Source organism: Triturus cristatus, chromosome 2_1 (assembly GCF_964204655.1).
Source record: "Triturus cristatus chromosome 2_1, aTriCri1.1, whole genome shotgun sequence".
Taxonomy (NCBI): domain Eukaryota; kingdom Metazoa; phylum Chordata; class Amphibia; order Caudata; family Salamandridae; genus Triturus; species Triturus cristatus.
The window spans coordinates 365,603,896-365,624,674 of NC_140581.1; the positions used below are offsets into that span (position 1 = coordinate 365,603,896).

Sequence of the window (20,779 nt, forward strand, 5' to 3'; positions counted from 1 at the left end):
CTGTAAGCTGGCTGGAATGGGGAGTGGGCGAGGGCCAATTAGATATGCAAATTTACAAGCCTGGGGATGCTGGCTCAGGGCTTAGAAACGTGCTTCTGGGCCCGATTTCGACCTGGCAAGCCCTCTGTTGTGCTTGCGAAAGCCTTTGCTTGTGCACAGTTTAAAGGGCCTGAAAAATCTGCTTTTGGGCCCGATTTCGGCCTGCCAAGCCCTCTCGTGTGCTTGCTGTAGCCCTGGCTTTCCCCCACCCGTGTCAGCAAGGTGCAGCATAGCGAAAGCAGGGCCCTGATTGGCGCTGCCGGTGGGCGTGGACATGCAAATGTTGCTGGCCGGCCGAGGCCTGTGGGAAGCTGCTGTGGGTAGCTGCGCGCTTTCCAAAGTGGGCACAGGGGCCTTGGCTGGTCACCTTGCGCCCCACAATGCCCATGCTCTGCTTCGCCCGGCCTCAGGCCTTGCCTGTGTGAATGCCACCCTCGCTCTGCGGGGAGATGCCCAGCGGCCCGCCCTCACCCTGTCCCCTTCCAACTCATACTTACCTGGCAGGGGAGACACCATGATCACGAAGGTGGTTCTCCCAGGGTGAGGCTCATCCATTGCACTTCGGATGTGCTGACCCCTGCGATGTCCCCAAATGCGGGATACTCGACTGCATAATTTCTGGTAGTGGGGGACTGCGTTCGCGCTTTCCCCTGATCTCTGGTTTCAAGAAAGACAAAAAGGAAAAAAAAATAAAAAGGAGTCTGGAGCACCCTTTCTCGTCTTCTGTGTTCTTTCTGGGGTGCTGCGGCTGGATTGGAGGGGGGCGGGGGCGTGGGCAAGAGGGAATCACATGCTAAGTACTGAGCCTGGGGAATGATGGGATAGCTGCAGCCTCCCACTCTGGGGACCTATCCAGAGACAGGGAAGTAGGCCCTGGCCAGGTGACATGTCTGCTCCTTTCCATCGCCCCCCTGGGGCTGTGGCCTGGCTGCCAGCCTCTTGCCTCGCCCTAGCCTTCCCAGGCCCAGACTCTGGCTGAGGACGCCAGGCCGTGGCCCGGCGAGGGCTCTGCTCGGCGAGGGTTCTGTCTGCAGCGTTTGGGAGCGTTCGGGAAGGCGTGAGGGGCTCAGGGCGAGAACCCCTGCTCGCTTGCAGGCCTGTTTGTCCCTGGCTTTCAGCCACAAGCAGTCGACTGGGGCCTAGCCAGGCAACAGGGCACTGCATACCTCTAGAGGCGGCCTCAGTGGCAGCTCTTAGGCTTCAAAAGCCCCAAATCTCTGCTTCTGGGCCCAAAGTCGACATGGCAATCGCCCTTCTGTGCTTGCTGTAGCCCTGGCTTTCCCCCACCCGTGTCAGCAAGGTGCAGCATAGCGAAAGCAGGGCCCTGATTGGCGCTGCCGGTGGGCGTGGACATGCAAATGTTGCTGGCCGGCCGAGGCCTGTGGGAAGCTGCTGTGGGTAGCTGCGCGCTTTCCAAAGTGGGCACAGGGGCCTTGGCTGGTCACCTTGCGCCCCACAATGCCCATGCTCTGCTTCGCCCGGCCTCAGGCCTTGCCTGTGTGAATGCCACCCTCGCTCTGCGGGGAGATGCCCAGCGGCCCGCCCTCACCCTGTCCCCTTCCAACTCATACTTACCTGGCAGGGGAGACACCATGATCACGAAGGTGGTTCTCCCAGGGTGAGGCTCATCCATTGCACTTCGGATGTGCTGACCCCTGCGATGTCCCCAAATGCGGGATACTCGACTGCATAATTTCTGGTAGTGGGGGACTGCGTTCGCGCTTTCCCCTGATCTCTGGTTTCAAGAAAGACAAAAAGGAAAAAAAAATAAAAAGGAGTCTGGAGCACCCTTTGACGTTTCTTGTGGTCCGTCCAGGGTGCTGTAAGCTGGCTGGAATGGGGAGTGGGCGAGGGCCAATTAGATATGCAAATTTACAAGCCTGGGGATGCTGGCTCAGGGCTTAGAAACGTGCTTCTGGGCCCGATTTCGACCTGGCAAGCCCTCTGTTGTGCTTGCGAAAGCCTTTGCTTGTGCACAGTTTAAAGGGCCTGAAAAATCTGCTTTTGGGCCCGATTTCGGCCTGCCAAGCCCTCTCGTGTGCTTGCTGTAGCCCTGGCTTTCCCCCACCCGTGTCAGCAAGGTGCAGCATAGCGAAAGCAGGGCCCTGATTGGCGCTGCCGGTGGGCGTGGACATGCAAATGTTGCTGGCCGGCCGAGGCCTGTGGGAAGCTGCTGTGGGTAGCTGCGCGCTTTCCAAAGTGGGCACAGGGGCCTTGGCTGGTCACCTTGCGCCCCACAATGCCCATGCTCTGCTTCGCCCGGCCTCAGGCCTTGCCTGTGTGAATGCCACCCTCGCTCTGCGGGGAGATGCCCAGCGGCCCGCCCTCACCCTGTCCCCTTCCAACTCATACTTACCTGGCAGGGGAGACACCATGATCACGAAGGTGGTTCTCCCAGGGTGAGGCTCATCCATTGCACTTCGGATGTGCTGACCCCTGCGATGTCCCCAAATGCGGGATACTCGACTGCATAATTTCTGGTAGTGGGGGACTGCGTTCGCGCTTTCCCCTGATCTCTGGTTTCAAGAAAGACAAAAAGGAAAAAAAAATAAAAAGGAGTCTGGAGCACCCTTTCTCGTCTTCTGTGTTCTTTCTGGGGTGCTGCGGCTGGATTGGAGGGGGGCGGGGGCGTGGGCAAGAGGGAATCACATGCTAAGTACTGAGCCTGGGGAATGATGGGATAGCTGCAGCCTCCCACTCTGGGGACCTATCCAGAGACAGGGAAGTAGGCCCTGGCCAGGTGACATGTCTGCTCCTTTCCATCGCCCCCCTGGGGCTGTGGCCTGGCTGCCAGCCTCTTGCCTCGCCCTAGCCTCCCCAGGCCCAGACTCTGGCTGAGGACCCCAGGCCGTGGCCCGGCGAGGGCTCTGCCCGGCGAGGGTTCTGTCTGCAGCGTTTGGGAGCGTTCGGGAAGGCGTGAGGGGCTCAGGGCGAGAACCCCTGCTCGCTTGCAGGCCTGTTTGTCCCTGGCTTTCAGCCACAAGCAGTCGACTGGGGCCTAGCCAGGCAACAGGGCACTGCATACCTCTAGAGGCGGCCTCAGTGGCAGCTCTTAGGCTTCAAAAGCCCCAAATCTCTGCTTCTGGGCCCAAAGTCGACATGGCAATCGCCCTTCTGTGCTTGCTGTAGCCCTGGCTTTCCCCCACCCGTGTCAGCAAGGTGCAGCATAGCGAAAGCAGGGCCCTGATTGGCGCTGCCGGTGGGCGTGGACATGCAAATGTTGCTGGCCGGCCGAGGCCTGTGGGAAGCTGCTGTGGGTAGCTGCGCGCTTTCCAAAGTGGGCACAGGGGCCTTGGCTGGTCACCTTGCGCCCCACAATGCCCATGCTCTGCTTCGCCCGGCCTCAGGCCTTGCCTGTGTGAATGCCACCCTGGCTCTGCGGGGAGATGCCCAGCGGCCCGCCCTCACCCTGTCCCCTTCCAACTCATACTTACCTGGCAGGTGAGCCACCACGATCACCTGCCTGCAGTACCTCTGGTCGCCACTAGAGGTCACTGTTCTGCAAGAAGAGCTATTTGGTGCTTTTAAGCGCACAAATGCACTTTTAAGTGCTACTGCTGGAGCTTTGCCTGCTGAGGATACCTGCCTTCTGGACCTGCCTTCCTGCCTGCTGAGGACCACCGCCTGCTTCGGACCACTGCCTGCTGGGGACTCCTGCCTGCTGAAGCCACCCGCCGCCTGGAGCTGCCTGCCTGCTGAAGTCTGCTGGAGCTGCCTGCCTTGCTGGGGAAGCTTTGGCTGCTGGAGCTGCCTACCTGCTGTGGATTCCCTTCCTGCCTGCTGTGGACTGCCTGAAGGAGCTGCCTGCCAGCTGGGGACCTCTTGCCAGCCTGAAGGAGACCCCTGCCAGCCCCCTGCTGGGACACCCACCCTGCTGGAGCTGAGGGTCTGCCTGAGTCCTCCACCCACCTGAAGGGGACCCTGTCTACTGGCCTGAGGATTACCTACCTGCCACCAGCTCCCTGAGGAATCCTTCTTCTTCTCCTGGGCACAGCACAGCAAAGCAGCAGGATGAGCAGGCCCCTGAATCCATGGTTCCACAACACCGTAAAGCTACAGAGGAAGGTGGAGCCAGACGGATCTACACCGCAACTGAGCAGGAAGATATTTACTGAGCTGCTGGTAACCAAGATGGGGTTCACAGCAGCAGAAATCTGGTGCATCATGACGGATGCACCCAAAGGCACCTACCTGCTTACGTTCATGTCTGAACGAATCTGCAGGAGGTATTGGCAGATGTGCTGGTCACGACGGGAGGAGAAACCGTTCTCCGACTTCCACCTGGAATGCCAGCTCGTGGTGGAGGTCAAGAGAATGACCGTGCACGTCTACAATCCACATGTCAATGTGCAGGACCTAACAACCTTCCTACGCCGCCACTGCACAGTGACAAAAGAACCCTCCCGCAACCTGGACAGCGATGGCATTTGGGATGGTAAATGGACAGTGATGGTGAAGCTGAAGGAGGACCCTTTGGCCCCAGATGGAGTCCGCCACCCCCCTTCCAGCTTCTCCCTAGGGCGTGACTCGGGGTACCTGTACTACCCTGGGCAGCCCAAGCTCTGCAACAGGTGCAACAATCCTGGTCACACCGGCAAGGACTGTACGGCGCAAGTTTGCAGGAAATGCAAGCAAGAAGGCCACACAGCAATGTTCTGTAAGGAGAAAACCACATGCAACCTCTGTGGGGCCACAGGTCACCTCTTTAAGGACTGCCCAAAAAGAGCGAAATCCTATGCCCAAGCCGCCAAACCTCCGTGGAGTGAGCAACCGGAGGAGGCAGAGGAGACCAGGCCTCCAGTCCCACCCCCGCGGCGGGAGAGGGGGACAGGGAAAGGGAAGGGCCCTAAACAAGACAAGCCCAAGCCCGACCAGGACACCGCCAAGGTCCAGGAGCAACATACACCTGCCGATACCCCAACCACCCTCCCTGAGCCCGATGAGCACTGTGAGTCAATGGAGACTCCCGCTCAGGATGCCACCGAGGAACAGGGGGAAGGGCCCTGGATAACACAGGAGCGCAGAAAAAGGAGGCACTCAACTGACTCCGAAGGAGAAAGCAAGAGACCAGTGAGCACCCACAACTCCTACTCAGGGCTCGAGAATCCAGAACAGGAGGAGCAGCTCGAACAAGACAGCCCAGACGAGCAACTCGAGCAAGTATCAAAAGTGCTGAAAGAGATGAGGGCACTGGCAAACTCCATGGAGCAGTCCCCACCCCCATCGCCAGCAAGAGTTGAAGAAGTGGAGACCTTCATCGTGGCCCGAGAGCAAGACCTGCCCGTCACCCTGGAGGAGGTAGACCCCAAGCCCAGCCAAGAGCGGGAAGCGGCCATCGTGCAACAGCAAGCAGCAGCTGCCGAGCAGGAAGGCCAAACGCCGGAGTCCCAACAGGAGGCTGTCACAGCCGTGTAAGTAGCCTTGTCAACTGTTTTGTAACCAATTGCTTTGACTTGATAATTAGTCTTTAAGTATTAAGTTTACTCTTAAAAACTAATTAATGATGGCTATTTCATTATTTTCCGTAAATGTCAGAAGTATTAGAGACAGGCGCAGATGTGCTAGTACTTTGGGTTTCCTTGCCAGTCAGGAGTGTGATGTGTACATGATTCAGGAATGCTCCATCCCCTTCGCAACATCATACACGCACCTAGAACAGCAGTGGACCCTAGGGCCTTCCTTTTGGTCTGGAGGGAACAGCAGTAGGTCTGTAGGAGTGGCTACCTTAGTCAGAGGAAGGCGTTTCACGATGGACTCGGTCACCGAACTGGAGGGCGGCAGGGCTCTTGTCGTCGACGGTTCGTGGGCAGGAGAGCCAGTTAGACTGATCAACGTGTACGCCCCTTCTGATGTAGGCGAGCGACGGGAGCTGTTTCAGCGCCTCAGGCCACAGCTGGTCACCTCCAGAACAATTTTGATGGGTGGGGACTTCAACTGTATTCTAGAAGCAGGTGGTAGATGCGGGGCCAGGGCAGGGGCAGGATGGATGGATGATGCTGCGAAACTACTGGTAGAGATGGTGGGGGAGGCCTCCCTGACAGATGTCATGGGGTCCATGGGGGTGAACGCCAGGAACTTTACCTGGAGTCGCCCTGATGGCTCCTTGCGCTCCAGGATAGACTTCATCTTTACCTCTCGATCAGTGAAGCTCAAGCAACATTCGATGGTGACAGTACACTTCTCTGACCACAGAGCTATCCACTTCCAAGGGGAACTGACGGGCAAGTTCCTGACAGGTCCAGGCACTTGGAAACTGAATAGCTCTCTGCTGGAGAAAGAGGGGGTGAAGGAGGAGTTGAGGGAGACATACACCCAGTGGCAGGCCATGAAAGAGACTTTCAAGTCCACAGGGGAATGGTGGGAATGGGTGAAAGGCAGGCTCCAGGATTTCTTCAAGAATGTGGGCAGGCAGGCAGCAAGGGGGAGAAAGAGGGAGTTCAGTAGACTACAGCAAGTGCTGCAAGAACTGCACGACCTCCAACTCCGGGGATGGGACGTCATGAGCCCTCTGGAAGAAGTCAAGAAAGAGCTGAGCGAGCACTTTCATGACGAATCCAGGGGGATCATCTTCCGTTCCAAGGTGGAGAACTTGGAGAAGGGGGAGAAATGCAACTCCTTCTTCTTTAAGAAAATCCACTCTGCGCACACCCCTCTGGTTCAACTGCGCAATAAGGAGGGAATCCTCTGTGACACGAGGGAGGACATTAGGAAGGTAGTGACAGACTTCTATGGGGACCTCTACTCAGAGAAGAGGTCAGAGGGAGATCAAGCAGAAAAGTTTCTGTCTGGTATCCCAAGAACTGTTTCCCCAACAGTGAGAGAAGCCCTTAATGCCCCCCTGACTTTGGACGAGCTGCACCTTGCAGTTAAATCCTTCAAGTCAGGAAAGACACCAGGTAGTGATGGTCTCCCAGTCGAGTTCTATGACTCACTGTGGGACCTAGTGGGACCAGATCTCCTGCAGGTGTATGAGGAGATGGAGAGGGAAGGAATCATGCCCCACACTCTGAGGGAGGGAATGATTGCTCTCTTGTATAAACATAAGGGGGAGAGATGTGACCTAAAGAACTGGCGCCCCATCTCTCTCCTGAATGTTGACTACAAGATCCTTGCAAAGACACTAGTTAACAGACTGAAGGGCGCCATGGGAGAGTTAGTTCACCCAGACCAAACCTGTGGGGTCCCGGGGCGCAGGGTCGCAGATAGCCTGGCACTGATAAGGGACACGATCCAGTACATCACGGACCGCAAGATCCGGGCTGCCCTGGTCTGTCTAGATCAGGAGAAGGCATTCGATCGCGTCTCCCATGAGTTCATGGAGCGGGTACTGCATGGCTTTGGGCTGGGGGAGCGCTTCTGCGGTTACGTTAAAGTAATGTATAAAGACATCTTCAGTTCAGTCATTGTAAATGGTTGTAAAACAGACCCCTTTCCTATCAGGTCTGGGGTAAGACAAGGCTGCCCGCTCTCGCCACCTCTGTTTGTTTTGGTTATAGAGCTACTCGCTGAGTACATCAGGAAGAACCCAAACATCAGAGGAATCCAGACACCCGGCGACGCGAAGAGGGAAGTCAAGTGTTCGCTGTACATGGACGATGTCACCCTCTTCTGCGCGGATGCGGAATCAGTCCAATCTCTGCTGGAGGCGTGCACAGACTTCGGCAAGGCATCAGGGGCGAGAATCAACGTGGACAAGTCTCAGGTCAAACTCTTCGGGCGATGGGACCTCTGCAACGAGCCTCTCCCCTTCCCCATCGAGGCAGGACTGATGAAGATCCTCGGCGTCTGGTTTGGAGGGCCAGGGGCAGCAGCGAAGAGCTGGAACGAACGTTTGGCCAAGGTGAAGCAAAAACTGGGCCTCTGGAGCCTGAGAAACCTGAGCATTGAAGGGAAGGCTCTGGTGCTCAGGAACGATGCACTGCCCGTGCTGCAGTATGTGACACAGGCCTGGCCACTCCTGGCCAACGTAGCACGGGCCATCAACAGCATGGTGTTCCACTTTGTCTGGCACTCCAAGATGGACAGGGTGAAACGGTCAGTCATGCACAAGGAGCACCGCAAAGGGGGGAAGGCAGTCCCCGACATCTCAACGATCCTCAGGGCCTTCTTTGTGTGTGGCTGCGTCCGGATAACCCTGTTAAATATGAACAAGGACCACTCTGCCTACAAGGTGTTCCGCTTTTTCCTCCTCCCGGTGTGGAGACGGCTGGGATGGGATAAGTGGGAGAATGCTGTGACTTTCAACTGGGACCTCCCATGGTACTACAAGGAGGTAGAAAAGTTTGTGGGGGAATTTGGGCTGAACGGTGTCACTCCTTGCCTTGGGAAGCCCAAGACAATCCGCAAACTGATCAGGACCAGGGACACCACCGAACCAGTAAGCGACCTGCCACCAGCAACGGCAACGCACATGTGGGAGAATGTATCCTCCCCAGTTCTGACCAACAGACACAAGGACATAGCATGGATGACTGTGAAGGGTGGCCTGCCAGTGAGGTCCTTCATGCACAGCAGAGGCCTGTGCCCGCACAGGAACTGCCCAAGGGGATGCCCCGCAGAGGAATCTGCACACCATCTCTTCTGGGCCTGCCCCTTTGCCCAGAGACTAAGGGCCGCCCTCCGACAAGAACTGGTAGCCCTCATCCCCTATGAGAACATTACGGACCAGTCCATGCTGTACGGGCTGTTTCCAGGGACACACACAGAGGAAGCTATCCAGGAGTGCTGGAGACTCCTCTGCTGTATTAAAGACATTCTCCTGTTCGCCAGAACACGCCTGGTGACCAATGGAGAGGTGGTAAACAGAGAAGGGTGCCGCAGGATGGTGCTCAGCCTGCTTAGAGACTATGCAGCCATGGACAAGAGGGAAAGTGAGGAAGAAGAAGAGCTGTGAGAAAACCCTCCTTCCCCACTGTACTCTTTAAAGTGGCGTCCCCATTAAAACCGTAAAACGCTATCAGCAAATACATCAGATGAAATGTAAAATGTCTCAATGCATTGCCTGAAAAGTTAAAGTGGACTGCCTTTCCTAAGGGGGAGGTACCACTTCCTAAATACTATGTATCGCAACTTTTAAGCACTTAATAAAAGTTTTTGCCCCAAAACTAAAAAGGTGGTTCTCCCAGGGTGAGGCTCATCCATTGCACTTCGGATGTGCTGACCCCTGCGATGTCCCCAAATGCGGGATACTCGACTGCATAATTTCTGGTAGTGGGGGACTGCGTTCGCGCTTTCCCCTGATCTCTGGTTTCAAGAAAGACAAAAAGGAAAAAAAAATAAAAAGGAGTCTGGAGCACCCTTTGACGTTTCTTGTGGTCCGTCCAGGGTGCTGTAAGCTGGCTGGAATGGGGAGTGGGCGAGGGCCAATTAGATATGCAAATTTACAAGCCTGGGGATGCTGGCTCAGGGCTTAGAAACGTGCTTCTGGGCCCGATTTCGACCTGGCAAGCCCTCTGTTGTGCTTGCGAAAGCCTTTGCTTGTGCACAGTTTAAAGGGCCTGAAAAATCTGCTTTTGGGCCCGATTTAGGCCTGCCAAGCCCTCTCGTGTGCTTGCTGTAGCCCTGGCTTTCCCCCACCCGTGTCAGCAAGGTGCAGCATAGCGAAAGCAGGGCCCTGATTGGCGCTGCCGGTGGGCGTGGACATGCAAATGTTGCTGGCCGGCCGAGGCCTGTGGGAAGCTGCTGTGGGTAGCTGCGCGCTTTCCAAAGTGGGCACAGGGGCCTTGGCTGGTCACCTTGCGCCCCACAATGCCCATGCTCTGCTTCGCCCGGCCTCAGGCCTTGCCTGTGTGAATGCCACCCTCGCTCTGCGGGGAGATGCCCAGCGGCCCGCCCTCACCCTGTCCCCTTCCAACTCATACTTACCTGGCAGGGGAGACACCATGATCACAAAGGTGGTTCTCCCAGGGTGAGGCTCATCCATTGCACTTCGGATGTGCTGACCCCTGCGATGTCCCCAAATGCGGGATACTCGACTGCATAATTTCTGGTAGTGGGGGACTGCGTTCGCGCTTTCCCCTGATCTCTGGTTTCAAGAAAGACAAAAAGGAAAAAAAAATAAAAAGGAGTCTGGAGCACCCTTTGACGTTTCTTGTGGTCCGTCCAGGGTGCTGTAAGCTGGCTGGAATGGGGAGTGGGCGAGGGCCAATTAGATATGCAAATTTACAAGCCTGGGGATGCTGGCTCAGGGCTTAGAAACGTGCTTCTGGGCCCGATTTCGACCTGGCAAGCCCTCTGTTGTGCTTGCGAAAGCCTTTGCTTGTGCACAGTTTAAAGGGCCTGAAAAATCTGCTTTTGGGCCCGATTTCGGCCTGCCAAGCCCTCTCGTGTGCTTGCTGTAGCCCTGGCTTTCCCCCACCCGTGTCAGCAAGGTGCAGCATAGCGAAAGCAGGGCCCTGATTGGCGCTGCCGGTGGGCGTGGACATGCAAATGTTGCTGGCCGGCCGAGGCCTGTGGGAAGCTGCTGTGGGTAGCTGCGCGCTTTCCAAAGTGGGCACAGGGGCCTTGGCTGGTCACCTTGCGCCCCACAATGCCCATGCTCTGCTTCGCCCGGCCTCAGGCCTTGCCTGTGTGAATGCCACCCTCGCTCTGCGGGGAGATGCCCAGCGGCCCGCCCTCACCCTGTCCCCTTCCAACTCATACTTACCTGGCAGGGGAGACACCATGATCACGAAGGTGGTTCTCCCAGGGTGAGGCTCATCCATTGCACTTCGGATGTGCTGACCCCTGCGATGTCCCCAAATGCGGGATACTCGACTGCATAATTTCTGGTAGTGGGGGACTGCGTTCGCGCTTTCCCCTGATCTCTGGTTTCAAGAAAGACAAAAAGGAAAAAAAAATAAAAAGGAGTCTGGAGCACCCTTTCTCGTCTTCTGTGTTCTTTCTGGGGTGCTGCGGCTGGATTGGAGGGGGGCGGGGGCGTGGGCAAGAGGGAATCACATGCTAAGTACTGAGCCTGGGGAATGATGGGATAGCTGCAGCCTCCCACTCTGGGGACCTATCCAGAGACAGGGAAGTAGGCCCTGGCCAGGTGACATGTCTGCTCCTTTCCATCGCCCCCCTGGGGCTGTGGCCTGGCTGCCAGCCTCTTGCCTCGCCCTAGCCTTCCCAGGCCCAGACTCTGGCTGAGGACCCCAGGCCGTGGCCCGGCGAGGGCTCTGCCCGGCGAGGGTTCTGTCTGCAGCGTTTGGGAGCGTTCGGGAAGGCGTGAGGGGCTCAGGGCGAGAACCCCTGCTCGCTTGCAGGCCTGTTTGTCCCTGGCTTTCAGCCACAAGCAGTCGACTGGGGCCTAGCCAGGCAACAGGGCACTGCATACCTCTAGAGGCGGCCTCAGTGGCAGCTCTTAGGCTTCAAAAGCCCCAAATCTCTGCTTCTGGGCCCAAAGTCGACATGGCAATCGCCCTTCTGTGCTTGCTGTAGCCCTGGCTTTCCCCCACCCGTGTCAGCAAGGTGCAGCATAGCGAAAGCAGGGCCCTGATTGGCGCTGCCGGTGGGCGTGGACATGCAAATGTTGCTGGCCGGCCGAGGCCTGTGGGAAGCTGCTGTGGGTAGCTGCGCGCTTTCCAAAGTGGGCACAGGGGCCTTGGCTGGTCACCTTGCGCCCCACAATGCCCATGCTCTGCTTCGGCCGGCCTCAGGCCTTGCCTGTGTGAATGCCACCCTCGCTCTGCGGGGAGATGCCCAGCGGCCCGCCCTCACCCTGTCCCCTTCCAACTCATACTTACCTGGCAGGGGAGACACCATGATCACGAAGGTGGTTCTCCCAGGGTGAGGCTCATCCATTGCACTTCGGATGTGCTGACCCCTGCGATGTCCCCAAATGCGGGATACTCGACTGCATAATTTCTGGTAGTGGGGGACTGCGTTTGCGCTTTCCCCTGATCTCTGGTTTCAAGAAAGACAAAAAGGAAAAAAAAATAAAAAGGAGTCTGGAGCACCCTTTGACGTTTCTTGTGGTCCGTCCAGGGTGCTGTAAGCTGGCTGGAATGGGGAGTGGGCGAGGGCCAATTAGATATGCAAATTTACAAGCCTGGGGATGCTGGCTCAGGGCTTAGAAACGTGCTTCTGGGCCCGATTTCGACCTGGCAAGCCCTCTGTTGTGCTTGCGAAAGCCTTTGCTTGTGCACAGTTTAAAGGGCCTGAAAAATCTGCTTTTGGGCCCGATTTCGGCCTGCCAAGCCCTCTCGTGTGCTTGCTGTAGCCCTGGCTTTCCCCCACCCGTGTCAGCAAGGTGCAGCATAGCGAAAGCAGGGCCCTGATTGGCGCTGCCGGTGGGCGTGGACATGCAAATGTTGCTGGCCGGCCGAGGCCTGTGGGAAGCTGCTGTGGGTAGCTGCGCGCTTTCCAAAGTGGGCACAGGGGCCTTGGCTGGTCACCTTGCGCCCCACAATGCCCATGCTCTGCTTCGCCCGGCCTCAGGCCTTGCCTGTGTGAATGCCACCCTCGCTCTGCGGGGAGATGCCCAGCGGCCCGCCCTCACCCTGTCCCCTTCCAACTCATACTTACCTGGCAGGGGAGACACCATGATCACGAAGGTGGTTCTCCCAGGGTGAGGCTCATCCATTGCACTTCGGATGTGCTGACCCCTGCGATGTCCCCAAATGCGGGATACTCGACTGCATAATTTCTGGTAGTGGGGGACTGCGTTCGCGCTTTCCCCTGATCTCTGGTTTCAAGAAAGACAAAAAGGAAAAAAAAATAAAAAGGAGTCTGGAGCACCCTTTCTCGTCTTCTGTGTTCTTTCTGGGGTGCTGCGGCTGGATTCGAGGGGGGCGGGGGCGTGGGCAAGAGGGAATCACATGCTAAGTACTGAGCCTGGGGAATGATGGGATAGCTGCAGCCTCCCACTCTGGGGACCTATCCAGAGACAGGGAAGTAGGCCCTGGCCAGGTGACATGTCTGCTCCTTTCCATCGCCCCCCTGGGGCTGTGGCCTGGCTGCCAGCCTCTTGCCTCGCCCTAGCCTTCCCAGGCCCAGACTCTGGCTGAGGACCCCAGGCCGTGGCCCGGCGAGGGCTCTGCCCGGCGAGGGTTCTGTCTGCAGCGTTTGGGAGCGTTCGGGAAGGCGTGAGGGGCTCAGGGCGAGAACCCCTGCTCGCTTGCAGGCCTGTTTGTCCCTGGCTTTCAGCCACAAGCAGTCGACTGGGGCCTAGCCAGGCAACAGGGCACTGCATACCTCTAGAGGCGGCCTCAGTGGCAGCTCTTAGGCTTCAAAAGCCCCAAATCTCTGCTTCTGGGCCCAAAGTCGACATGGCAATCGCCCTTCTGTGCTTGCTGTAGCCCTGGCTTTCCCCCACCCGTGTCAGCAAGGTGCAGCATAGCGAAAGCAGGGCCCTGATTGGCGCTGCCGGTGGGCGTGGACATGCAAATGTTGCTGGCCGGCCGAGGCCTGTGGGAAGCTGCTGTGGGTAGCTGCGCGCTTTCCAAAGTGGGCACAGGGGCCTTGGCTGGTCACCTTGCGCCCCACAATGCCCATGCTCTGCTTCGCCCGGCCTCAGGCCTTGCCTGTGTGAATGCCACCCTCGCTCTGCGGGGAGATGCCCAGCGGCCCGCCCTCACCCTGTCCCCTTCCAACTCATACTTACCTGGCAGGGGAGACACCATGATCACGAAGGTGGTTCTCCCAGGGTGAGGCTCATCCATTGCACTTCGGATGTGCTGACCCCTGCGATGTCCCCAAATGCGGGATACTCTACTGCATAATTTCTGGTAGTGGGGGACTGCGTTCGCGCTTTCCCCTGATCTCTGGTTTCAAGAAAGACAAAAAGGAAAAATAAATAAAAAGGAGTCTGGAGCACCCTTTCTCGTCTTCTGTGTTCTTTCTGGGGTGCTGCGGCTGGATTGGAGGGGGGCGGGGGCGTGGGCAAGAGGGAATCACATGCTAAGTACTGAGCCTGGGGAATGATGGGATAGCTGCAGCCTCCCACTCTGGGGACCTATCCAGAGACAGGGAAGTAGGCCCTGGCCAGGTGACATGTCTGCTCCTTTCCATCGCCCCCCTGGGGCTGTGGCCTGGCTGCCAGCCTCTTGCCTCGCCCTAGCCTTCCCAGGCCCAGACTCTGGCTGAGGACCCCAGGCCGTGGCCCGGCGAGGGCTCTGCCCGGCGAGGGTTCTGTCTGCAGCGTTTGGGAGCGTTCGGGAAGGCGTGAGGGGCTCAGGGCGAGAACCCCTGCTCGCTTGCAGGCCTGTTTGTCCCTGGCTTTCAGCCACAAGCAGTCGACTGGGGCCTAGCCAGGCAACAGGGCACTGCATACCTCTAGAGGCGGCCTCAGTGGCAGCTCTTAGGCTTCAAAAGCCCCAAATCTCTGCTTCTGGGCCCAAAGTCGACATGGCAATCGCCCTTCTGTGCTTGCTGTAGCCCTGGCTTTCCCCCACCCGTGTCAGCAAGGTGCAGCATAGCGAAAGCAGGGCCCTGATTGGCGCTGCCGGTGGGCGTGGACATGCAAATGTTGCTGGCCGGCCGAGGCCTGTGGGAAGCTGCTGTGGGTAGCTGCGCGCTTTCCAAAGTGGGCACAGGGGCCTTGGCTGGTCACCTTGCGCCCCACAATGCCCATGCTCTGCTTCGCCCGGCCTCAGGCCTTGCCTGTGTGAATGCCACCCTCGCTCTGCGGGGAGATGCCCAGCGGCCCGCCCTCACCCTGTCCCCTTCCAACTCATACTTACCTGGCAGGGGAGACACCATGATCACGAAGGTGGTTCTCCCAGGGTGAGGCTCATCCATTGCACTTCGGATGTGCTGACCCCTGCGATGTCCCCAAATGCGGGATACTCGACTGCATAATTTCTGGTAGTGGGGGACTGCGTTCGCGCTTTCCCCTGATCTCTGGTTTCAAGAAAGACAAAAAGGAAAAAAAAATAAAAAGGAGTCTGGAGCACCCTTTCTCGTCTTCTGTGTTCTTTCTGGGGTGCTGCGGCTGGATTGGAGGGGGGCGGGGGCGTGGGCAAGAGGGAATCACATGCTAAGTACTGAGCCTGGGGAATGATGGGATAGCTGCAGCCTCCCACTTTGGGGACCTATCCAGAGACAGGGAAGTAGGCCCTGGCCAGGTGACATGTCTGCTCCTTTCCATCGCCCCCCTGGGGCTGTGGCCTGGCTGCCAGCCTCTTGCCTCGCCCTAGCCTTCCCAGGCCCAGACTCTGGCTGAGGACCCCAGGCCGTGGCCCGGCGAGGGCTCTGCCCGGCGAGGGTTCTGTCTGCAGCGTTTGGGAGCGTTCGGGAAGGCGTGAGGGGCTCAGGGCGAGAACCCCTGCTCGCTTGCAGGCCTGTTTGTCCCTGGCTTTCAGCCACAAGCAGTCGACTGGGGCCTAGCCAGGCAACAGGGCACTGCATACCTCTAGAGGCGGCCTCAGTGGCAGCTCTTAGGCTTCAAAAGCCCCAAATCTCTGCTTCTGGGCCCAAAGTCGACATGGCAATCGCCCTTCTGTGCTTGCTGTAGCCCTGGCTTTCCCCCACCCGTGTCAGCAAGGTGCAGCATAGCGAAAGCAGGGCCCTGATTGGCGCTGCCGGTGGGCGTGGACATGCAAATGTTGCTGGCCGGCCGAGGCCTGTGGGAAGCTGCTGTGGGTAGCTGCGCGCTTTCCAAAGTGGGCACAGGGGCCTTTGCTGGTCACCTTGCGCCCCACAATGCCCATGCTCTGCTTCGCCCGGCCTCAGGCCTTGCCTGTGTGAATGCCACCCTCGCTCTGCGGGGAGATGCCCAGCGGCCCGCCCTCACCCTGTCCCCTTCCAACTCATACTTACCTGGCAGGGGAGACACCATGATCACGAAGGTGGTTCTCCCAGGGTGAGGCTCATCCATTGCACTTCGGATGTGCTGACCCCTGCGATGTCCCCAAATGCGGGATACTCGACTGCATAATTTCTGGTAGTGGGGGACTGCGTTCGCGCTTTCCCCTGATCTCTGGTTTCAAGAAAGACAAAAAGGAAAAAAAAATAAAAAGGAGTCTGGAGCACCCTTTGACGTTTCTTGTGGTCCGTCCAGGGTGCTGTAAGCTGGCTGGAATGGGGAGTGGGCGAGGGCCAATTAGATATGCAAATTTACAAGCCTGGGGATGCTGGCTCAGGGCTTAGAAACGTGCTTCTGGGCCCGATTTCGACCTGGCAAGCCCTCTGTTGTGCTTGCGAAAGCCTTTGCTTGTGCACAGTTTAAAGGGCCTGAAAAATCTGCTTTTGGGCCCGATTTCGGCCTGCCAAGCCCTCTCGTGTGCTTGCTGTAGCCCTGGCTTTCCCCCACCCGTGTCAGCAAGGTGCAGCATAGCGAAAGCAGGGCCCTGATTGGCGCTGCCGGTGGGCGTGGACATGCAAATGTTGCTGGCCGGCCGAGGCCTGTGGGAAGCTGCTGTGGGTAGCTGCGCGCTTTCCAAAGTGGGCACAGGGGCCTTGGCTGGTCACCTTGCGCCCCACAATGCCCATGCTCTGCTTCGCCCGGCCTCAGGCCTTGCCTGTGTGAATGCCACCCTCGCTCTGCGGGGAGATGCCCAGCGGCCCGCCCTCACCCTGTCCCCTTCCAACTCATACTTACCTGGCAGGGGAGACACCATGATCACGAAGGTGGTTCTCCCAGGGTGAGGCTCATCCATTGCACTTCGGATGTGCTGACCCCTGCGATGTCCCCAAATGCGGGATACTCGACTGCATAATTTCTGGTAGTGGGGGACTGCGTTCGCGCTTTCCCCTGATCTCTGGTTTCAAGAAAGACAAAAAGGAAAAAAAAATAAAAAGGAGTCTGGAGCACCCTTTCTCGTCTTCTGTGTTCTTTCTGGGGTGCTGCGGCTGGATTCGAGGGGGGCGGGGGCGTGGGCAAGAGGGAATCACATGCTAAGTACTGAGCCTGGGGAATGATGGGATAGCTGCAGCCTCCCACTCTGGGGACCTATCCAGAGACAGGGAAGTAGGCCCTGGCCAGGTGACATGTCTGCTCCTTTCCATCGCCCCCCTGGGGCTGTGGCCTGGCTGCCAGCCTCTTGCCTCGCCCTAGCCTTCCCAGGCCCAGACTCTGGCTGAGGACCCCAGGCCGTGGCCCGGCGAGGGCTCTGCCCGGCGAGGGTTCTGTCTGCAGCGTTTGGGAGCGTTCGGGAAGGCGTGAGGGGCTCAGGGCGAGAACCCCTGCTCGCTTGCAGGCCTGTTTGTCCCTGGCTTTCAGCCACAAGCAGTCGACTGGGGCCTAGCCAGGCAACAGGGCACTGCATACCTCTAGAGGCGGCCTCAGTGGCAGCTCTTAGGCTTCAAAAGCCCCAAATCTCTGCTTCTGGGCCCAAAGTCGACATGGCAATCGCCCTTCTGTGCTTGCTGTAGCCCTGGCTTTCCCCCACCCGTGTCAGCAAGGTGCAGCATAGCGAAAGCAGGGCCCTGATTGGCGCTGCCGGTGGGCGTGGACATGCAAATGTTGCTGGCCGGCCGAGGCCTGTGGGAAGCTGCTGTGGGTAGCTGCGCGCTTTCCAAAGTGGGCACAGGGGCCTTGGCTGGTCACCTTGCGCCCCACAATGCCCATGCTCTGCTTCGCCCGGCCTCAGGCCTTGCCTGTGTGAATGCCACCCTCGCTCTGCGGGGAGATGCCCAGCGGCCCGCCCTCACCCTGTCCCCTTCCAACTCATACTTACCTGGCAGGGGAGACACCATGATCACGAAGGTGGTTCTCCCAGGGTGAGGCTCATCCATTGCACTTCGGATGTGCTGACCCCTGCGATGTCCCCAAATGCGGGATACTCGACTGCATAATTTCTGGTAGTGGGGGACTGCGTTCGCGCTTTCCCCTGATCTCTGGTTTCAAGAAAGACAAAAAGGAAAAAAAAATAAAAAGGAGTCTGGAGCACCCTTTCTCGTCTTCTGTGTTCTTTCTGGGGTGCTGCGGCTGGATTGGAGGGGGGCGGGGGCGTGGGCAAGAGGGAATCACATGCTAAGTACTGAGCCTGGGGAATGATGGGATAGCTGCAGCATCCCACTCTGGGGACCTATCCAGAGACAGGGAAGTAGGCCCTGGCCAGGTGACATGTCTGCTCCTTTCCATCGCCCCCCTGGGGCTGTGGCCTGGCTGCCAGCCTCTTGCCTCGCCCTAGCCTCCCCAGGCCCAGACTCTGGCTGAGGACCCCAGGCCGTGGCCCGGCGAGGGCTCTGCCCGGCGAGGGTTCTGTCGGCAGCGTTTGGGAGCGTTCGGGAAGGCGTGAGGGGCTCAGGGCGAGAACCCCTGCTCGCTTGCAGGCCTGTTTGTCCCTGGCTTTCAGCCACAAGCAGTCGACTGGGGCCTATCCAGGCAACAGGGCACTGCATACCTCTAGAGGCGGCCTCAGTGGCAGCTCTTAGGCTTCAAAAGCCCCAAATCTCTGCTTCTGGGCCCAAAGTCGACATGACAATCGCCCTTCTGTGCTTGCTGTAGCCCTGGCTTTCCCCCACCCGTGTCAGCAAGGTGCAGCATAGCGAAAGCAGGGCCCTGATTGGCGCTGCCGGTGGGCGTGGACATGCAAATGTTGCTGGCCGGCCGAGGCCTGTGGGAAGCTGCTGTGGGTAGCTGCGCGCTTTCCAAAGTGGGCACAGGGGCCTTGGCTGGTCACCTTGCGCCCCACAATGCCCATGCTCTGCTTCGCCCGGCCTCAGGCCTTGCCTGTGTGAATGCCACCCTCGCTCTGCGGGGAGATGCCCAGCGGCCCGCCCTCACCCTGTCCCCTTCCAACTCATACTTACCTGGCAGGGGAGACACCATGATCACGAAGGTGGTTCTCCCAGGGTGAGGCTCATCCATTGCACTTCGGATGTGCTGACCCCTGCGATGTCCCCAAATGCGGGATACTCGACTGCATAATTTCTGGTAGTGGGGGACTGCGTTCGCGCTTTCCCCTGATCTCTGGTTTCAAGAAAGACAAAAAGGAAAAAAAAATAAAAAGGAGTCTGGAGCACCCTTTGACGTTTCTTGTGGTCCGTTCAGGGTGCTGTAAGCTGGCTGGAATGGGGAGTGGGCGAGGGCCAATTAGATATGCAAATTTACAAGCCTGGGGATGCTGGCTCAGGGCTTAGAAACGTGCTTCTGGGCCCGATTTCGACCTGGCAAGCCCTCTGTTGTGCTTGCGAAAGCCTTTGCTTGTGCACAGTTTAAAGGGCCTGAAAAATCTGCTTTTGGGCCCGATTTAGGCCTGCCAAGCCCTCTCGTGTGCTTGCTGTAGCCCTGGCTTTCCCCCACCCGTGTCAGCAAGGTGCAGCATAGCGAAAGCAGGGCCCTGATTGGCGCTGCCGGTGGGCGTGGACATGCAAATGTTGCTGGCCGGCCGAGGCCTGTGGGAAGCTGCTGTGGGTAGCTGCGCGCTTTCCAAAGTGGGCACAGGGGCCTTGGCTGGTCACCTTGCGCCCCACAATGCCCATGCTCTGCTTCGCCCGGCCTCAGGCCTTGCCTGTGTGAATGCCACCCTCGCTCTGCGGGGAGATGCCCAGCGGCCCGCCCTCACCCTGTCCCCTTCCAACTCATACTTACCTGGCAGGGGAGACACCATGATCACGAAGGTGGTTCTCCCAGGGTGAGGCTCATCCATTGCACTTCGGATGTGCTGACCCCTGCGATGTCCCCAAATGCGGGATACTCGACTGCATAATTTCTGGTAGTGGGGGACTGCGTTCGCGCTTTCCCCTGATCTCTGGTTTCAAGAAAGACAAAAAGGAAAAAAAAATAAAAAGGAGTCCGGAGCACCCTTTCTCGTCTTCTGTGTTCTTTCTGGGGTGCTGCGGCTGGATTGGAGGGGGGCGGGGGCGTGGGCAAGAGGGAATCACATGCTAAGTACTGAGCCTGGGGAATGATGGGATAGCTGCAGCCTCCCACTCTGGGGACCTATCCAGAGACAGGGAAGTAGGCCCTGGCCAGGTGACATGTCTGCTCCTTTCCATCGCCCCCCTGGGGCTGTGGCCTGGCTGCCAGCCTCTTGCCTCGCCCTAGCCTTCCCAGGCCCAGACTCTGGCTGAGGACCCCAGGCCGTGGCCCGGCGAGGGCTCTGCCCGGCGAGGGTTCTGTCTGCAGCGTTTGGGAGCGTTCGGGAAGGCGTGAGGGGCTCAGGGCGAGAACCCCTGCTCGCTTGCAGGCCTGTTTGTCCCTGGCTTTCAGCCACAAGCAGTCGACTGGGGCCTAGCCAGGCAACAGGGCACTGCATACCTCTAGAGGCGGCCTCAGTGGCAGCTCTTAGGCTTCAAAAGCCCCAAATCTCTGCTTCTGGGCCCAACCAAAGTCGACATGGCAATCGCCCTTCTGTGCTTGCTGTAGCCCTGGCTTTCCCCCACCCGTGTCAGCAAGGTGCAGCATAGCGAAAGCAGGGCCCTGATTGGCGCTGCCGGTGGGCGTGGACATGCAAATGTTGCTGGCCGGCCGAGGCCTGTGGGAAGCTGCTGTGTGTAGCTGCGCGCTTTCCAAAGTGGGCACAGGGGCCTTGGCTGGTCACCTTGCGCCCCACAATGCCCATGCTCTGCTTCGCCCGGCCTCAGGCCTTGCCTGTGTGAATGCCACCCTCGCTCTGCGGGGAGATGCCCAGCGGCCCGCCCTCACCCTGTCCCCTTCCAACTCATACTTACCTGGCAGGGGAGACACCATGATCACGAAGGTGGTTCTCCCAGGGTGAGGCTCATCCATTGCACTTCGGATGTGCTGACCCCTGCGATGTCCCCAAATGCGGGATACTCGACTGCATAATTTCTGGTAGTGGGGGACTGCGTTCGCGCTTTCCCCTGATCTCTGGTTTCAAGAAAGACAAAAAGGAAAAAAAAATAAAAAGGA

General features: G+C 58.4%; 2 protein-coding genes, 15 non-coding genes and 1 pseudogene across 17 annotated transcripts; all 18 read left to right on the forward strand.

Moving 5' to 3' along the window:
• Positions 1-528: 528 nt before the first annotated feature.
• Positions 529-692, forward strand: LOC146864274 (U1 spliceosomal RNA). Its single transcript, XR_014977868.1, has one exon. It is a non-coding gene; the product is annotated as a U1 spliceosomal RNA (small nuclear RNA).
• A 914-nt stretch (positions 693-1,606) lies between these two features.
• LOC146864275 (U1 spliceosomal RNA) lies at positions 1,607-1,770 on the forward strand. Its single transcript, XR_014977880.1, has one exon. It is a non-coding gene; the product is annotated as a U1 spliceosomal RNA (small nuclear RNA).
• Positions 1,771-2,387: 617 nt separating this feature from the next.
• LOC146864276 (U1 spliceosomal RNA) lies at positions 2,388-2,551 on the forward strand. Its single transcript, XR_014977891.1, has one exon. It is a non-coding gene; the product is annotated as a U1 spliceosomal RNA (small nuclear RNA).
• A 1,499-nt stretch (positions 2,552-4,050) lies between these two features.
• On the forward strand, positions 4,051-5,454 carry LOC146864277 (uncharacterized). Its single transcript, XM_085639111.1, has one exon. The coding sequence runs from the start codon at positions 4,051-4,053 to the stop codon at positions 5,452-5,454; it is 1,404 nt and encodes a 467-aa protein (XP_085495237.1).
• A 2,086-nt stretch (positions 5,455-7,540) lies between these two features.
• Positions 7,541-8,997, forward strand: LOC146864278 (uncharacterized). Its single transcript, XM_085640723.1, has one exon. The coding sequence runs from the start codon at positions 7,628-7,630 to the stop codon at positions 8,930-8,932; it is 1,305 nt and encodes a 434-aa protein (XP_085496849.1). The 5' UTR covers positions 7,541-7,627; the 3' UTR covers positions 8,933-8,997.
• Positions 8,998-9,140: 143 nt separating this feature from the next.
• On the forward strand, positions 9,141-9,278 carry LOC146864279 (U1 spliceosomal RNA; annotated as a pseudogene).
• Positions 9,279-9,895: 617 nt separating this feature from the next.
• On the forward strand, positions 9,896-10,059 carry LOC146864280 (U1 spliceosomal RNA). Its single transcript, XR_014977337.1, has one exon. It is a non-coding gene; the product is annotated as a U1 spliceosomal RNA (small nuclear RNA).
• A 617-nt stretch (positions 10,060-10,676) lies between these two features.
• On the forward strand, positions 10,677-10,840 carry LOC146864281 (U1 spliceosomal RNA). Its single transcript, XR_014977902.1, has one exon. It is a non-coding gene; the product is annotated as a U1 spliceosomal RNA (small nuclear RNA).
• A 914-nt stretch (positions 10,841-11,754) lies between these two features.
• On the forward strand, positions 11,755-11,918 carry LOC146864282 (U1 spliceosomal RNA). Its single transcript, XR_014977334.1, has one exon. It is a non-coding gene; the product is annotated as a U1 spliceosomal RNA (small nuclear RNA).
• Positions 11,919-12,535: 617 nt separating this feature from the next.
• LOC146864283 (U1 spliceosomal RNA) lies at positions 12,536-12,699 on the forward strand. The gene has a single exon (XR_014977913.1). It is a non-coding gene; the product is annotated as a U1 spliceosomal RNA (small nuclear RNA).
• Positions 12,700-13,613: 914 nt separating this feature from the next.
• On the forward strand, positions 13,614-13,777 carry LOC146864284 (U1 spliceosomal RNA). Its single transcript, XR_014977437.1, has one exon. It is a non-coding gene; the product is annotated as a U1 spliceosomal RNA (small nuclear RNA).
• A 914-nt stretch (positions 13,778-14,691) lies between these two features.
• LOC146864285 (U1 spliceosomal RNA) lies at positions 14,692-14,855 on the forward strand. The gene has a single exon (XR_014977924.1). It is a non-coding gene; the product is annotated as a U1 spliceosomal RNA (small nuclear RNA).
• Positions 14,856-15,769: 914 nt separating this feature from the next.
• Positions 15,770-15,933, forward strand: LOC146864286 (U1 spliceosomal RNA). The gene has a single exon (XR_014977935.1). It is a non-coding gene; the product is annotated as a U1 spliceosomal RNA (small nuclear RNA).
• A 617-nt stretch (positions 15,934-16,550) lies between these two features.
• On the forward strand, positions 16,551-16,714 carry LOC146864287 (U1 spliceosomal RNA). Its single transcript, XR_014977946.1, has one exon. It is a non-coding gene; the product is annotated as a U1 spliceosomal RNA (small nuclear RNA).
• A 914-nt stretch (positions 16,715-17,628) lies between these two features.
• On the forward strand, positions 17,629-17,792 carry LOC146864288 (U1 spliceosomal RNA). The gene has a single exon (XR_014977957.1). It is a non-coding gene; the product is annotated as a U1 spliceosomal RNA (small nuclear RNA).
• A 914-nt stretch (positions 17,793-18,706) lies between these two features.
• On the forward strand, positions 18,707-18,870 carry LOC146864289 (U1 spliceosomal RNA). Its single transcript, XR_014977968.1, has one exon. It is a non-coding gene; the product is annotated as a U1 spliceosomal RNA (small nuclear RNA).
• A 617-nt stretch (positions 18,871-19,487) lies between these two features.
• LOC146864290 (U1 spliceosomal RNA) lies at positions 19,488-19,651 on the forward strand. The gene has a single exon (XR_014977979.1). It is a non-coding gene; the product is annotated as a U1 spliceosomal RNA (small nuclear RNA).
• A 918-nt stretch (positions 19,652-20,569) lies between these two features.
• LOC146864291 (U1 spliceosomal RNA) lies at positions 20,570-20,733 on the forward strand. The gene has a single exon (XR_014977991.1). It is a non-coding gene; the product is annotated as a U1 spliceosomal RNA (small nuclear RNA).
• The last annotated feature ends 46 nt before the right edge of the window (positions 20,734-20,779 follow it).